General features: G+C 49.9%; 1 protein-coding gene across 3 annotated transcripts in view; it reads right to left on the bottom strand.

Annotated features, from left to right (window-relative positions):
- AEBP2 (AE binding protein 2) overlaps positions 1-16,777 on the bottom strand; it is a 514,088-nt gene that overhangs the window by 143,926 nt on the left and 353,385 nt on the right. For all 3 annotated transcript variants that reach the window (XM_069628416.1, XM_069628415.1, XM_069628417.1), the window contains exon 7: positions 12,415-12,482. In XM_069628416.1, the coding sequence (XP_069484517.1) occupies positions 12,415-12,482 (68 nt within the window). The remainder of the gene's footprint in view (positions 1-12,414; positions 12,483-16,777) is intronic.

Below are 16,777 nucleotides of genomic sequence, written 5' to 3'. Positions count from 1 at the left end.
TGTCTGACCCGTTGCCAGAGGAAAGCTAGGGGAAGGGAAGCCCGCTTTCCACTATGATTGTGAACTGTGATAATTGGCAAGTGTGAACCCGACTGAGGGATGCCAAAAGAAAGCTAAGGAGAAAGAAACCCTGCTTTCTGATAAAACTGAGTAATACATGAACTGTGTTGAAGAAAGGCTGTACTGAACCCGACGGAGAGGCCCGTTTTTGTGAAGAGGATCCGAGCACGGCAGAGGGAGATCCAAGGGGCTAAGAGCAATTGCCCAGAGAAATTTTTGTCTGTCTTTGTGAAACACCACAGGTCTTCTAAGTCAGGAGACTTTGCCTCAGAAGGTTTTTGATATTGTTAAACGGAACTATGAACCTTGTGCTGGCGAGGCCAAGGAGCGTGCGCTGTGCTTGAGAGTCCCACCTTGTCCTGTGCTTCAAAAGTGGGGAAGGGTGACTCAGCCTTACCATCCTGACTTTTGTGAAAACTTTTGTTTTCTGGTGAATATTATCCCACACTCTTTGAAATTTAGTAGTAAGGATTGGCAATCTTTGTTTTGTGTATAGGCCCTTTTCTATTTGACTATACTCCACTTGGACTGTTTTATTAGCTTGCTCCCATCTTATATTTAAGTTTAGATTAGGCTTTTATCTCACCCATTATAAAGTTCAATAAACACCCTTGAACTGTGACCACTTCTGTCTTGGGGCATCTTTCATTTTAGGAACAAGGCTGCCATGTACTGATTTTTACTTAATTTCGGCGCACTCAACATAATGACTAATCCGATAGCAATTTAGAACAGTGAAGCCTCCGAAAGTATTTTTAAATCACTTGTGGTTGTCCACACCCACTCAATATTGAGCACAACTTATTTTTAAACTTCAGAACATAATATATTCCAAGTTGACAGGTGAATGGGAAATATGACTGCCCGTCAGCAACCCATGCCCCGAAGAATTCTTTGCACAGTAAACATACAAACATCGTATCCGGCAGCTTATTACAGTACTGTGCGCTTTTGAAGACGAGTGACCAGAAGCCAATTTGGTTTGGATTCTGCTCAAATGTAGACATTCTGGACAGTGCACTTTATGAGAATGAATATAGGGCTGACCTAGATTGGACTGCGTTCATATTTATATTATTTGCAGAGCACTCTTTATAGAAATGACTGTAGTCTGCAGATTATTAAAATTAGCACTGTGGAGAATGAGCAACCCTATCGTGGTTGGAGCCCATCCTTGTTAATTTCCATAATGTTTTTAACTGTTCGTAAACAATTGGCTGCTCCAAAGAGGACTCTTTTAGTTCACTCATTTTGATGAAATCAACTTTTACCTGTGAGGTTAATTAGATCATGTATACCATTGGCCCGATAATTGGGTCCAGTTTGTCCAGAATTAATTGAAAATGTTCTGGGTACTAGTCTCAAGCCTTTTCAGTGCTCCTTTTTTTGAGGGAGTTGCGGGGGGTTAGGGGAGGCGGTTGGGGACTGTTTGGTTGTTGTACCAGTATGGTTATAGTTACTGGAATAGATGATTTCGGGGACAGGGGTTGGGTTATGTGTCTGATTGGGATTGTCACTATACAAGATCTTCTGGATTAGGTACACAGGTGATGGGATTAAGCAGGGAAGTCTGAAACATAATTGCTCTCCAAATATATATCTTTTATATTCATATAATTTCATCATAAGGTCAAAACGAAAACCCTCCGGTCTACCCCAATTCCAAAAAAGGGACACCCTAAAAAAAATAATAATAAAAAAAAAAATCATGCTGAAATATTTGGCTTGCTTGATGCTTTCGTAACTTTAATACATATAACTATTACCCCCAACCACTGTGAATCCCAGCTCCATTGAACACTGGATATCTCCAACATCCAACCCCAACAGCTACCAAGATTACTGACTTCAAGTTTAAGCATATCATGAGCAAAAAGGATAAACCAAAGTTGCTGAATTTGATGGTTGAGAAAATGACCTCAATTCCAGTCAGTTTTCACTTCTGGCTACAGGTTCCTCATTGCTTTTTTTTTTAACTAAAATTAGGTAAACTATACCAAACGTATGAATCCTGACCATACTAAGAGTAGCTGTGCCTATGAAGGAGCAAGTCAGCAGTTATAACTATTTGATATGTATTCTGGGTCTTATGCAGCGGTTTTACAATTATATCGGGGTAAAGCATTTGATTAAATGACCACTTTCAAATATACCTAGTAAAATAGAATGGAGTCAATAATATCAGGAGACACCATAACATCTATGGATTCTGATGTAGCTGTCGATTGCTCCACACAGAAGGTAGTTCCTCAATTCTCTTTAGTGCTAGGGGTGATAAAGGCCTGCAACACCCAAGCCAATGAAGAACAAATTGGTAGTCAAATACATATTTGGCTTTACAAGAAACTGCAGTTATATGATATGATATAGGTTGTGGCATTCATAACTTGCCTTTACAGAAGTGTTTCTAGGCTCGACAAGATAAGGGGGACAAAGGGAGGACAAAATAACAAACTTACTAGGCCTTGTGTCATTCAGATCGTGCAAGTACGGGGAGAAGTGCCAGGGGGAAGGGGATGTGCAGTTAACTCACAAGTGTAGCCAAAGGGTGGCTCATAAGTGCAAAGAGAAGAGACGAACAAGTTACTTTCTTACCTGGTAACGTTCTTTCGATGGGATGGTCCGACGGCGTATTCCATATCTATGACATGTAATCACCACAGCTGTGCTGCTTCGGAAACTTTTTTCGGCGTCTGCGTCCTGCGTCGATGACGTCGATGCGCCGTCGTCGAGGACCTCCTCCGACGTCCGACATCATCCGATGTGATAAGTAGGAAGCACGACGCCCATAGCCTCAGTTGTAGTTTTTTCCCCCAGAACGTGTGACAGAAGTCAACTGCCAGTCAGACACAAAGCCTTGCGGAACGTAAGCTGCAATCGCAAAAGAAATTCTGCAGCGGGGAAGGCAGGGTGGGAGCGATATGGAATACGTCGTCGGACCATCCCATCGAAAGAACGTTACCAGGTAAGAAAGTAACTTGTTCTTCGAGGGGATTGGGTCCTCCGACGTATTCCAGATCTATGACAGACTCCCAAAGCAGTACCAAAGCAAGGAGGAGGGAAAGAATTTAGAATCAAAATGTAGAATAGCCAATCAAATAGCAGAGCAAAGGACCGCCTTGACAAAGGCCAGATCCTGTGCTCGGATGGAATCGAGGGAATAGTGACGTACAAATGTATGTACTGAAGCCCAGGTGGCTGCATCACAGATGTTGCAAATAGGAACACTCCTCTGCAGGGCAGTAGACGCAGCCATACCCCTAATAGAATGGGCCCGCAAGCCAGCCGGTGGGTCCTTACCTGCCAAGCGGTAGCACTCCGAGATGGCCAAAATAATCCAGCGAGACAAAGTCTGTTTCGTCACAGCTTGCCCCAAACGCTTTCCAGCGTAACCAATAAAGAGTTGATCATCCACTCTGACCCGGGACATGCGTGAAACATAAAAGCTTAAAGCTCTCCTAGGATCAAGCCTATGGAGCCTCTCCTCTTCCTTACCAGGATGCGGAGGAGGATAGAATGCCGGAAGAACAACCTTCTGGGCCAAATGAAATTCCGTCACTACCTTTGGAAGAAAAGAAGGACGAACTCTAAGGACAACCCTGTCCTTGTGAAATACAGTGAAGGGAGGCTTAACTGAAAGTGCCTGTAACTCACTCACTCTGCGAGCGGAAGTAACCGCAACTAAAAACACAGTTTTCAGAGTTAACAGCCTCAAAGGGCAAGAATGTAAAGGCTCAAAGGGAGCACCCATAAGAAACTTAAGAACAAGGTTTAAATCCCAACCGGGCACCAGGAAAGGTGACGGAGGGAACACATTAGTGAGCCCTTTCAGGAACTGTGAAATCAAAGGGATTTTAAAGTAAGAACACTCTTCAGACGAGCGCTTAAAGATGGACAGCGCCGCCAGGTAACCCTTAACGGTACCCACCCACTTGCAAGCCCCTGTGGGCCAAAGAAAGTAAAAAGGACAGAACCATGGGGATGTCACATGCAAAATGATCCACATTCTGAACTCTGCACCAGTCGCAGAACTTACAGCAACGGTACAGAGACTTTGTTGCTGGCCTTCGGGCCGAAAGCAACACCTCCATCACGTCCTCAGGGAGGTCCCAATCCTTATACCTCAACCTTTCAGAAGCCAAGCGTGAAGGTTGAGGGATCTGACCTCTGGATGGAGAACCTGACCCCCCCCCCCCCGTGAGAGCAGATCGTCTCGGTAGGGAAGACGACGTGGAGGGCAGATGGATAAGTCGAGAAGGTCCGGGTACCACGTCCTCCGAGCCCACGCCGGGGCAATGAGGATCATCCCGGAACCGAACTTCCGTAACCTCCGCAGCACTTGCGGGATGACGGGGACTGGAGGAAACGCGTACAGCAGCGGGAATGACCACTCCACCACGAACGCGTCTCCTAAGGCTCCTTTTGGAGGAAATTCCCGCGAGCAAAACCTTTCGCACTTCCGGTTGACACTGGAGGCAAAGAGATCCACTTGAGGGGTCCCACAAAGGGCGAAGATCTCCAGGAGAATCTCCTGAGCCAACTCCCACTCGTGAGAGATCGCGCTCTGCCTGCTCAGAGCGTCCGCCGTCACGTTTTCGGCTCCGGCCAGATGAACTGCCGAGATCGAAACTTCCTGCTGGATGGCCCAGAACTCGAGCTGCATCGCCTCCCTGCACAGAGGAAGTGACCCTGCCCCCCCCTTTTTGTTGAGGTAGTGCATGGCCACTGAGTTGTCCGTCAGGATCAGGACATTCTTCCCTCGCACAGACGGCAGAAAAGCCTTCAGGGCTAGCCTGACGGCCCTCAGCTCCAACAGATTGATATGGAGTCTGGACTCCGACTGAGACCAACGACGGCTGACTGTCAGCCCGTTGGCATGAGCTCCCCATCCCGTGAGGGATGCATCCGTCACGATCGTCACCTCCGGCCAGGGAAGCCAAAATGGAGCCCCCTTCATCAAGTTGCCTTCGACGGCCCACCACAGAAGGTCCCGGGCGACTGAGGACGGCACCTGAATCGAGTCCGACATCCTGACGGAGGACTGCGACCATTGCGTCTTGAGTGCCCACTGCAAAGATCTCATCCGCAGGCGAGCCTCTGGCACCAGAAGAATGCAGGATGCCATGAGGCCGAGCAACTTCAAGAACTCGAACGCTGGGAGCGTCTGGGCATGCTGAAACTTGTGCACCATCTGCTGAATGTGAAGAGCCCTCACCTGGGGAGGAAAACACTGCCCCAGGGAAGTGTCGAGCACTGCTCCGATGTACTGGAGTCGCTGCGTTGGCGTCAAATGGGACTTCTTTAAATTGAGGGTGAAGCCCAGCCTGTGAAGGGAGCGACAGGTGACCGATAGATGATCCAGGACTTGCTCGGGAGAGCTCCCCCTGATCAACCAATCGTCCAGGTAGGGGTAGACGTGAATCCCCCCTTGCCGGAGATGCGCTGCCACCACCACCATGAGCTTGGTGAAAACCCTCAGGGCGGAGGTCAATCCGAACGGCAGGACCCGAAACTGAAAGTGCGAGTCACCAACCGCGAACCTCAGGTACTTCTTGTGCTTGGGATGGATCGGCACATGGAAGTAAGCATCCTTGAGGTCGAGTGACACCAACCAGTCCTGAAGCTGAAGGGCCTGGAGGACTTGAGAGAGAGTAACCATCTTGAACTTGTCCTTCCTGAGGAGTTTGTTCAAACCGCGCAAGTCCATGATGGGTCTCAATCCCCCGTCTTTCTTCGAAATCAAAAAATAAGGGGAATACCATCCCTTGTTCCTCTCCGCTACAGGCACCAGTTCTATGGCGCCTTTCTCCAGCAGGGCTTGAATTTCCTGCGCAAGGAGCGGATCCGGACTCTGCAAAGAGAGGTTCCCCGGTGGATTGTCGCGAGGCCTGTGCCGAAAAGGAAGACAGTAGCCGTGGGTTATGATCTCCAGAACCCACACATCTGAAGTAATGGCTTGCCACTCTACAAGATGCTGCGCCAGCCTTCCCCCAACCGGCGAATCATGGGACATGGCCTCACGACAGAGTGGGAGCGGCTGCGGCGTTACCTGAGGGCAAAGAGGCAACTGCCCGAGCGGCCTTGGCACCACGGATACCCTGTCGTCCACCTCTGGTACCCCTGCATTGGCCTCTTTGACTGCCAGCTCCTCTCGCTTTACTGAAGGATGAGTAATAGCGAAAGGAACCACCCCTCCACTGCTGTCCCCTAGGACGAAAAGGCAGAGGTTGGCGAACTGCAGCGCCCAATGACTTCGCTGCAGCTTTTGAGGTCTGCAACCTCTCAAGGCTCTCGTCAGCCTTGCTGCCAAAAAGGTGTTCACCGTCAAAGGGCATGTTGAGGAGCCAGGACTGCACATCAGGAGCAAACCCCGACTTCCGTAACCACGCAAACCTGCGTATCACGGTGCTCGCCGCCATGGACCTACTGACGCATTCAGCTAAGTCCAAACCCGACTGAACGGACTCTCACATGGCATCCTTACCATCCTGGACCATAGCAAGGAAACCATCTCGTTCGTCCCCTTCGGGAACATGTTCAGCCGCTAACGCAACACAGTTCCACAGAGTGTGCGTGAAACGTGACAAGGCACAAATGGAGTTGGCCGCCTGAAGCGCCATACCACCAGAAGAAAACACTTTCTTCGCCCAACCATCAAAACGTTTGTCGTCCCTATCAGGAGGGATGGTAGGGTACGACGCCTGCTTCGCCGGGGCCGTGGCCGCCTGCACCACCAAACTCTCCGGAGTGGGCTGCCTGGTCAAGTAGCAGGGGTCGCCACTGGCTGGACGGTATTTTCGCGACAAGGATCTGCCCACCGCCGGGAGACTCTCCGGAGCAGTCCAAGCCGCCGCCACCCTTCTCTGTAAAGCCATATGGAACGGCAGAACCGGGTCAGTTGGGGGACCAACATCAAGGATGTCTGTCAGATCATCCTGCACAAACTCCCCTGGGGGAGCAGACCATCCCAAGTACTCAGAAACCCTAGCCATAAGGCGCCGGTACGAGGAATCAGCATGAGAGCCAGGCTCAGGCCTACAAAACTCCACCTCCGGAGAGGTGTCCAGTCCACTGGCATCATGCAGTGACTGTCTCAACTCGTCAAACTGACTATGGCCCGAGACAATTTCATCCGGAACCTGACTAGGAACCAGGCCATCAGAATCCTCATCCGCCTCTGAAATATAGTCCAGGTGGCGAAAAGAAGACACTCGAGAGTGCTTGCTCTTAACCAGAGCCTTCCTAGGGGGTCCCTGGGGTACCTCCGACACGAAAGGCGTCGATGGCGCCGAGGAAATCGGCGTCGAGGAAATCGGCGTCGACGTCGAGGAAATCGGCGTCGACGTCGAGGAAATCGGCGTCGACGTCGAGGAAATCGGCGTCGAGGAAATCGACGTCAGATGCAGCGCCTCCAGAATCGGCGGCGTCGACACAGCCCTCGAGGCCGGAGCCCCGAGCGTGTCCCTCGACGACCTGAGCGTTGACGGCATCGACTTCCTCGGAGCCAGAGCCTCGAGAAAGCCTGTCGACGCCCTCGACGCCACAGACGTCGATGCCTTCTTCGAAGACCTCACAGGTGCACACGGTCTCGAACGCGTCGAGGACCGGGACCTGGAACGGGTATGCCGAGAACGAGTCCCCTTGTCCGAACGGGACCTCTCCCGTGACTCGTGCCGACCACTCTTGCGAGCGGTGTCTCTCGACCTCACACGACCGACCCCACTCGGGGGCGCGGACGGTTGAGTACCCTGCGACTCAAGAATCGCCAGCATCTTCTTCCCGAAGGAAGCCCATTCCTCCGGCGTCGCACGGCTGGAGGGGTAAGCGACGTGCCGGGCAGAGCCCTCCGAAGAGGACCTGGAAGACGACCGGTGTCGGCGCTTCCGAGAATGCCTCGAAGAGGCTGAGGAGTGGCGAGACCGACTCCTAGGAGGAGACCCACGAGACTTCCGACGATGACACGGAGAGTCACCCCTCGAATCATCCGTCGAAAGCCCCGCAGACTTCGACTTCCGGGGCTTGGACACCCGACCTACCGACAACAACTTCTTACGTTCACGTAAGGCTTTGGACGTGAGCGACTGGCAGTCGATACAGTCATCCGTGTCGTGGGCCTCCCCGAGGCACCAGAGGCAGGCGTCGTGCGAGTCCGTCACCGACATCTTGGACCCACACTCCCCGCACTTCTTGAAACCCGGACGCGGGGTCGAAGACGAAGTAGACATCTTCAGAAGGATTTTCACAAACGAACAGGTTCGAAGAACCGAGAAGAACAGAACTCCAAAGAGTCGAGGCGTTTAAACCGAGAAACACGAAGCAACACGTTCGCGGAAAAAACGGAACTGAGGCTATGGGCGTCGTGCGTCCTACTTATCACATCGGATGACGTCGGAGGAGGTCCTCGACGACGGCGCATCGACGTCATCGACGCAGGACGCAGACGCCGAAAAAAGTTTCCGAAGCAGCACAGCTGTGGTGATTACATGTCATAGATATGGAATACGTCGGAGGACCCAATCCCCTCGAATGTAGGGTTGCAGATACAGACCCTTAAGCGCTGGGGAGCCCGGAGGCATTGCAAGGGCAACTGGACATGCATGAGCCTGGGCCCGAGTTCAGAGGGTGACCAGGTGACCAGTACGCAGTGGAACGGAACGTGGAAAGGAAGGTCTTGAATTGCTTCTGGAACCAGAGGTGGTTCTGCTCAAGTTGGAGAGAGGCAGTCTGACCCTCTTAGAGTTTGAGGTGGATGAGCAGAGATCCTCAAGAAAGAAGATGTTTTGGAAGAGAACGTTGGAGGTACAGCAGTGGCAGGACCCAGAAAGCCTTGTGGACGATGCAGAACGTGATACTTGCAGCCACGGGGAGCCAGTGAAGAGATTTCAGAGCTGGAGAGATGCAATCCTTGGGCATGAGTCCAAGGAAAAGTCTTGCTGTCCTGTTCTGGATAAGTTGTAAAGGTCAAAGACTAGCGGCAGGAGGATTTAGAAAGAGGCTGTTGTAATAGTCCAGCCTAGAGAGGACCAGAGCTCTGGATACAGTGAGCTTCTGGGAGAAAGAGAAAAGGAAAAATACCTCTGAGGAGGTGCAGCTGATGGTTTTACTTCTTAGAGATGTCAGATGTGAGACGAGAAGGAGAGGGTGGAGTCGAAGATGAGACCAAGGTTCTTAGCCTCACAGGAAGGAGCAGGGGAAGAGGGGCCCAGAGTCGGCAGCCAGAGGGAGGAAAGAAGGTAGCGGGTGTCCCAATTAGGAGGATCTCAGTATTACTGGCATTAAGGCAGATATAATTGGTGGCACACCATTCCTGAATTGCGGCCAGACAGTCTGGGAGAAGAAGCAGAGGTGGCTGAGGGGAGTCTGAAAGAGATCGGAGTGTCATCTGCATAACAATGAAAATTGGAGCAGAATGTACAGATGAGGTGGGCAAGAGGTGCCAGCTGGTGGTTGAAGAGTCAGGGATAGGTTAGACCCTTGGTGAACACGACAAGTAGGGAGATAGAAGAGAGCAAAGACCCAGTTGGACCCAAGAGGGTCGGTGAGAAATGAGGTCAACCGGGCCAGGGCTTGATCAGTAATACCAAGGTTGTCTCAGAGGCGATTGAGCAAGATGGCATGGTTGACCATGTCAAAAGCAGAGGATAGAGCAAGGAAAATGAGGACAGAAGGGAGATTAGAGTCAAATTGGAAAGCAAGTCTTCACAAGTGTTCAGGAGAGCAGTTTGTGTTTCTGGCAGCTCTGAAGCCAGACTGGTGGTCATGGAGGCAACCAACAGATTCAGTATGATGTATAAGCTGGGAGATGGCCAGCTTTTCCAAGGAGTGATGGAGATGGGGGGGTGGGGGATAGTTAGCCGGAGAGGAAGGATCAGCCCAGGGCTTCTTTAGAAGGGGTGCACAAGAGAGCGCTCAAGGGGAGAGGGGAAGTTCCAGTGGCAAAGGAGTGATTGCAGAAATTGGGCAAGGCTGGAGCAAGGGCGTCGATGTTGTCCTAGATGGTTCTGGATGAGCAATGGAAAACCTGCTTGGACGAGACTTTTATAAATCGGACTTGTCGAGAAACATTATCAGGGGTCAACAGGGGAAATGAGGAGAAACGAGGAGAGACAGCCTCAGACAGCCCAGGAGTGGTAGAGGAAGAGAGGGTGGACAGGATGTCCTGAGTGTTCGTAGAGAAATGACAGGCCAAGACCATGCAGAGGGCCTGGGACGGAATAGGAGAGGTATAGACTGCAGCAGGATAGGCCAGCTCCTTGCAGATTTGGAAATGTTCGGCCAAGTTGTTAGATGCCGCAGAAATGCAAGCTTGGATGTAGGCTCTCTTCTTAGAGAGGGCAAGGCGGCTGTACTGCCTTAGGAGCAAGCGGCAAGCCAGTTTGTCAGAGGTTACTCCCGATGCCCTCCACTTCCTCTCCGCCACCCTACACTTGCGTTAAAGGGCGGCAAGGTCAGAATCATACTAAGAGTTGCACTTGGATTTGGGCTTCAAGTGGACAGGGGTAAGGACTTCCAGAGTGTTGAAGATCGAGAGATGTAGGTGAGAGAGGGCTGTCACTGTGGGAGTCAGCCAAAGGTGAAGGAAGAGGAGAGAAAGTAGTGGCGAAAGCCTCAACTGACACACGCTTCTTGGGTCGGATGACCCAGAAGGTAGGTGGCAGTGCTGGAGTCGGCTTGTCCTGCATGGAAGAGAGGTGGGAAGAAAAGAGAAGGTGATCACTCCAAGAGAGGAGGGGTTAAAAAAGGGGAGGTCTGAGGAGATCACATTCAGGGTGTGGCCTGCAGAGTTGAGTTGGGCCAGAGTGAGTTTTTACACAGCATGCTTCCCTTGAATTCTGGAGCTACTGGCACCAAAACCCAAGTGAGAAAGATCAGTTTTGATTTATATGCCCAGTAACACCAACTAAAAAAACAGTTGTCTATTTCCATGAAGGATGAGGGTCATTCTATACATCATACTCATTTGTCCATATTAACAAAAACAAGTGGAAATTTTTTTCCTCGACCTTAAAGGGAAGAGGTTTAAAAAAAAAAAAAATGACCCTCCCAATTAAAAGCAGGTGTATTGCCTGCCCCCACATAGCTTTCGATTCCTAATCTGATAGGCATGGGCATGTAACCCAGCATATAGAATTCCGGATATGTAATTATTTGTACACCAGACAAGGAAAGGTAGACATATGGAAGGCCTTCATATCTGGATTGATTCAAGATTATAGGAAACCCCTACAGAGCAGCATAGCGTCTGGGATTCAAATATCACATTGTTAATCATTAGGGCAGTTAGTGAATACATTAGTCGTCCGTTTAATATATAGAATACAGAGCAGCAGCCCATTTGGAACACAAACACAGAATTTTGAATAACCTTCTGGGCCATTTGCTAGTAGACTATAACCCAACAAACATGCTATTAGATTGATAGCTGGAGACTTCAAAATATCACCTAGACAGGTCTTCGCAGCTTCTAGGCAATTGAATTTCCAGAATTAAGTCCAGGGAATAAACCCTGAGATTTCATCTCGGAAGAAGGTAGGAAATGAAGCCAAGTACTTTAGGTACTTCTTAATAGAGCAAGGGGTCCGTCCCCTTAATAGTTGTACCCATTCAGGTAGCCCTGCAGTATCAATGTAGGTTTATAGTGACAGGGAGGGTTATCAATTACATTCCAATTGACTTTGCAAATTGGCAGAATGTCCAAAAAAGGACTAGGACAACAATGTGTGCAGCATTGGGCCCATTACAGAGCTCGCTGCAACAGCCATTATCACCATGATCATTGACTAATCGTCCAAGTTGTTGGCCAAAAAAAAGTCAGTAATGAGGAATATAGCTGTGGTTGAGTGGTGTGCATCCTACAAGGGGACAGGACATTGGGAGTTTACGGAAGGAGCAGAATAGCCAAAAGAGGCAAGGGCAAGCAAAACAAGACTAATGGGGCAGGCAGGGGTTCTAGCGACATGGGTAAGCACAAGGGAGGGGGTGGAATAAAATTCACAGGGGGCCGAATGAGGGGGGGCCAAGGCAGCAGAGAGGCGAGTTAAGAACAGCAGTAGGATATGCTCAGAGTCATAGTGTGTTTGGAAAAATTAAACATTTGTCATTAAACATGGGCGCCCCTCTATGAGAACGAACACGGCAAACATGGCCTGTTCTTTGGATAGGTACCCACTCTAGAGTCGGCAGTGTTTGGAATGCTGGCGTTTCACCAGCAGTTAATGGCCACGTTCCAAGTCATCTGATGGGCTATGTCGCACTTCCAGGGAGCTTATGTCATGTGGCCTCTTACACTGGTTCCTCTAGCAATTAAACAACTCAAGAAAAGAAATTCAAAGATTTCAAATACTAGATACGTACATGTCCTCTGGTGTCCAATGAAGGAGAAGTTTGATTTTCCCGGAGTCTTCTTTTCTTTTTGCCATAACCTAAAAAATTAATAAAGTGAAAATGAAATGATGCACAATAGAAAATTAACTTTACAAAGTGCATGAAGTACTACTAATGCATATACTACTTTTACACTCGCCGGTTATGCCACAATTACCACCTGTTGGCCTAGTTAAAAAAAACTAGGTTAAAAAGTTCTATATCACTCTTCGGGGGATACTGTGAGCTTATCAGTCTGATATGGAAGATCCAAGTTCAATTCAAAGTAGTAGGCTGGTTGAACAAAACCATCAGCTAAGCATTCTGTGGGGGCTGGGCAAATGATATGATAGCACTTAAGAACTAGGATTATTGAAATTTGTTATTACAAGCTAGTGATTTTATTTGATACCAAGCTATGATTTGTACCACAAAAAACATAACTTGACTCAAAATCCACCATAATACCATTTGCTTTAAAAGAGTCTTCCCATCCCAAGCATGGGATTTACAATCAAGATGTTATGAGCTTTTTTATCCAGATTAGATTTAATAGCTGTCACAGGAGGACACCACAAAACCGCTGCAAAAGGTTGAGATGTTTCTATACCTTTATCTTTTCACTATTAGGGTTTGGAGATGCACCCATCGGCAAGGAAACTGACTCAAAAAGGGATAATGAAACTACCAGTGGATGAAAGGAGCAGCAAGGGTCAAATAGGATAGGACATAGGGTGTTGAATCCAATCCCTACTTAATCTAAACCAACACCCCACCCAAACGCCCACAGTCTTGGAGATAAAGTGCTGCAGCGCACTTAGTCTTTGTCCGATTAACCTGTTGAAATGCTGTCGGGTGCTTTTGGCCTACTTAGGACATCACCCATGTGGCTCTTGCACTGCTTGTAAAATAACAAAAAAGGTGGAAAGCTTTACAATAGTAGAATATGCATGGCATCTCAAACAATTCACCAATCGTAGATCTAAGAGTTGTGCATTGCATTGAATGCCCCTGTGGCCCAAGATACAAAGGTCACACCACTAGACCGGCCAATATCCATTTATTGGCTAACGTACTCATAGTCCCCTTTCCTCCATACTGTAAGGGTGCCCCTCGCTAGGAATGGGAGAGGGAACCCTTTTCACCAGAAAAACTCATCTGCCCCTTTAAATTCAGAGGCGCGCTGGGGCGCAGCCTTGGAGCATGCGCTCCCCTGTCTCCGCCCACCGGCGCCACTCAGTCCCCATTGACGCATCAAAAACATTACCATTGCCTAATGACACCAATTTTATTAGGGTGGGGGGGGGGGGGGACGTATGCAGGGGATTATGGACTAGGAGTACGTCAGTCACTACCGTGAGTAATTTATTACTCCTAGTACTGTCCGCTTTCCTCCATACTGTATGGGCAATAACAACTGAATGTTGCCCCAAGGTGGAGAGGCAACACCCACCTTGCTACAGAGGCCTTAGATGCCGATATCCTGGCCTTGGCCCCCACCCCCGAATGTGATGAAGAGATCATCCAATTTGCGGAAGGTCTTCGTCCTGTCCAGATCGAATTTCAGGGTGCGCCCGATATCCAAACAGTGCAAGAACCTCCGAGTATCGTATTTTGGGCCCACGAAGAAAGTAGGTAACACAATCTGCTCATTCAGATGGAATGAAGAGACCACTTCAGAAAAGAATGCAGGGTGCATTCTAAGGACCACCTTGTCCCTGTGGAAGTTAGTGTAAGGCTCTGAAGAGACTAGCGCCTGAATTTCACTGACACTGCATGCCGATCTAAGACCCACGAACACGGCTGTCCTGATGGTGACCAGAATGATGTCCGTGGATGCCATTGGCTTGAAAGGTTAGTGCGCCAGGGCACCCAACACTATGTTAAGGTCGCACACGAGGTGTGGCTTCTTGATAGGCGGGTAGAGCCTGGTGAGGCCCGCCAGATGCCTTTTAACCATTGGTTTGGAGGATGAAAACACCTCATCCTCCGAGTTCCGGTATGCTCCGATGGCCGCTAAATATGTGCGACATGTGTCTGCACTTCTGAGTGTGCGAGGTGTGAAGAAAGGGATAGTAGATCATCCAAAGAGCATGTGAGGATAAATCTCCCTGCTCCTAGCACCCTGTATTATGTCTAGGTTATCCTGTGAAAGATGTAGATGTTTTAATGTGACCTGTTCAGGAACCACTAACCAGTGCTAATTTTAGAAGGGCGGGTGGATGACCATGCCCTCCTGTTGCAACCGTAGATGGGCTGGGCCCAGTCGAAGGGGCATTGGCGGATCGTCCGCCAGGCTGAGCAGCTCGGAGAACCAGGGCCTGGCCACCCACCAAGGACCTACCAGAATGATGTGGCGGTGCCGGGACTTCCTTATCTTGCAGATCACCTTGTGTACCAGTGGAATGGGAGGGAACGCATATGCGTTCATGCTGTTCCACTGAATCTGTAACGCATCCCAGGGAGCCGGTACCCTGACGCTGCCATCATGCAAACTGAGGGCCCTTCCTGTTGTACCCTGTGGCGAAGAGGTCCACCTGCGGATGACCCCACCTGTTGAAGATCCACTGTAGGACCTGGTCATTCAATTGCCATTCGTAATTGTCCACACCCAACCTGCTGAGCCTTTCCGCCTCCAGGTTTGATTCCCCTGGGAGGTGGATTGCGTTCAAGTGTATGCAGTTGGCCAGGGCCAATTCCCACATGCTGACCGCTAGGGTGCTTAAAGGAGGGGACCTGGTGCCACCCTCCTTGATGATAAAATACATGCTGGTGGAGTTGTCTGTCTGAATGAGGATCGTTGTGCCACCGACGATCGATAAGAAGGCTTTGAGAGACAGCCAGATGGCTTTCAGCTCCAGCCAATTGATATGGGCCTCCTGTTCCTGAAGAGAGCAAACTCTGTAGATGCTGTGGTTGTACAGGGTGGCCCCTCAGCCCTCTAAGGAAGAGTCCTTGGGGATGGTAACCTCCAGGGCTGATTGTTGGAATGGCCTGCCAATCCTCAACTTGAAGTCCAAGTTCCAACAAATCAGGTTCTGGTGGAGGGCTAGAGGAATGCCGACTAGTTCCGCCTGGGATCCCCGCCCCCGATTCCATGAGGCTGCGAAGTGCTTGTGAAAGCCACACCCAGGAAAAATTACACCATGTTACCTAGAAGGTGCTGGTACCACCAAGCTGAGGTAACTTCTCTGCAGAGAAAATGGCAGTATCCCTACATAATATCCCCTATAAAAATATTGCTGTAAATATCGCAGTTTGAATCGATGTGTCAATATCGCCGAGAAAATATGGCAATATTTTTGTATCGCTGTATTTTTGCGGGGATATTAACACATGGAAACAAAATGGCTGAGGGCTCTCTTGATGGCTGCCTTGTTGTCCTCAGAGGGGAACAACTCTTGGGTCTTGTATCCCAGATGAGACTCAGGAACGCCAGGCTCTGCGTAGGTTCCAGCTGTGACTTCCTGAGATTGATGGAGAATCCCAATTCGTGTAGAGTATTCATGATGGCGGAGGTGTGTTGTACCGCCTCCGGTGATCTCGCCCTGACGAGCCAGTCGTTGGGGTATGGATATACATGGTGGCCCTGGGCTTCGAGGATGTTTGCCACTGCAATCATATACCTGGTAAAGGCGCTGGGGGCTGAATTGAGGCCAAAGGGTAGAACCTTGTATTGGAAATGGAAGCCCATGATCCCAAACTTCAGAAAGGACCGATGAGACTGCAAATCGGGACGTGCAGGTATGCGTCCTTCAGATACAAGGAGCACATCCAGTCTCCCTTGCACAGTTTCTCTGCAATAAGAGATGGGGTAACTATCTTGAACTTTTGAAGCAGAAGGGAGAGGTTCAGGGTGGACAGGTCCAACACAACTCTATGGTCAACCTGGTTCTTCCACTGCCTGATCCTGTACCAGCGAGCCAATTTCTGCCAATAGAGTTGCTGTCCCAATCTGTGGGAGTGGAGGAGAGGGGGGTTGGGAGAGAGGAACCGGTAGGCGGTAACCTGAGGATACTGATAGGATCCAGGGGTCCGCAAACCTTACGCGGCAATGCTGTGCGTGAAGAGCAAGCCTGCCCCCACTGGAGACAAGTGGACTTGGGAGGGGGGGGGCGAGGACAGTGGTGGGGGGGAGGGTGTCATGCCTTCTGTCCCTCAGAGGCTGGGGCAGAGGAGGGGGAGTGAAAGAATCCCTTGTTTCCTGCCTTGTGCTGTTTACGGCAGTGTTGCCTCGGAGTTCCGTCCGGCTGCCTGGACAGTCGTTCTTGGAAGACCCAGAACCCACCGAAGGCCAGACCATTGTCAGAACGCTGGTGCGTTTGACCGTAGGTCTTGGGCGTAGACTTTGTGA

The sequence above is a fragment of the Ambystoma mexicanum genome, chromosome 12 (genome assembly GCF_040938575.1).
Source record: "Ambystoma mexicanum isolate Mex_15411 chromosome 12, UKY_AmexF1_1, whole genome shotgun sequence".
NCBI classification, from domain to species: domain Eukaryota; kingdom Metazoa; phylum Chordata; class Amphibia; order Caudata; family Ambystomatidae; genus Ambystoma; species Ambystoma mexicanum.
This window is presented reverse-complemented; position numbering and strand designations above follow the sequence as displayed.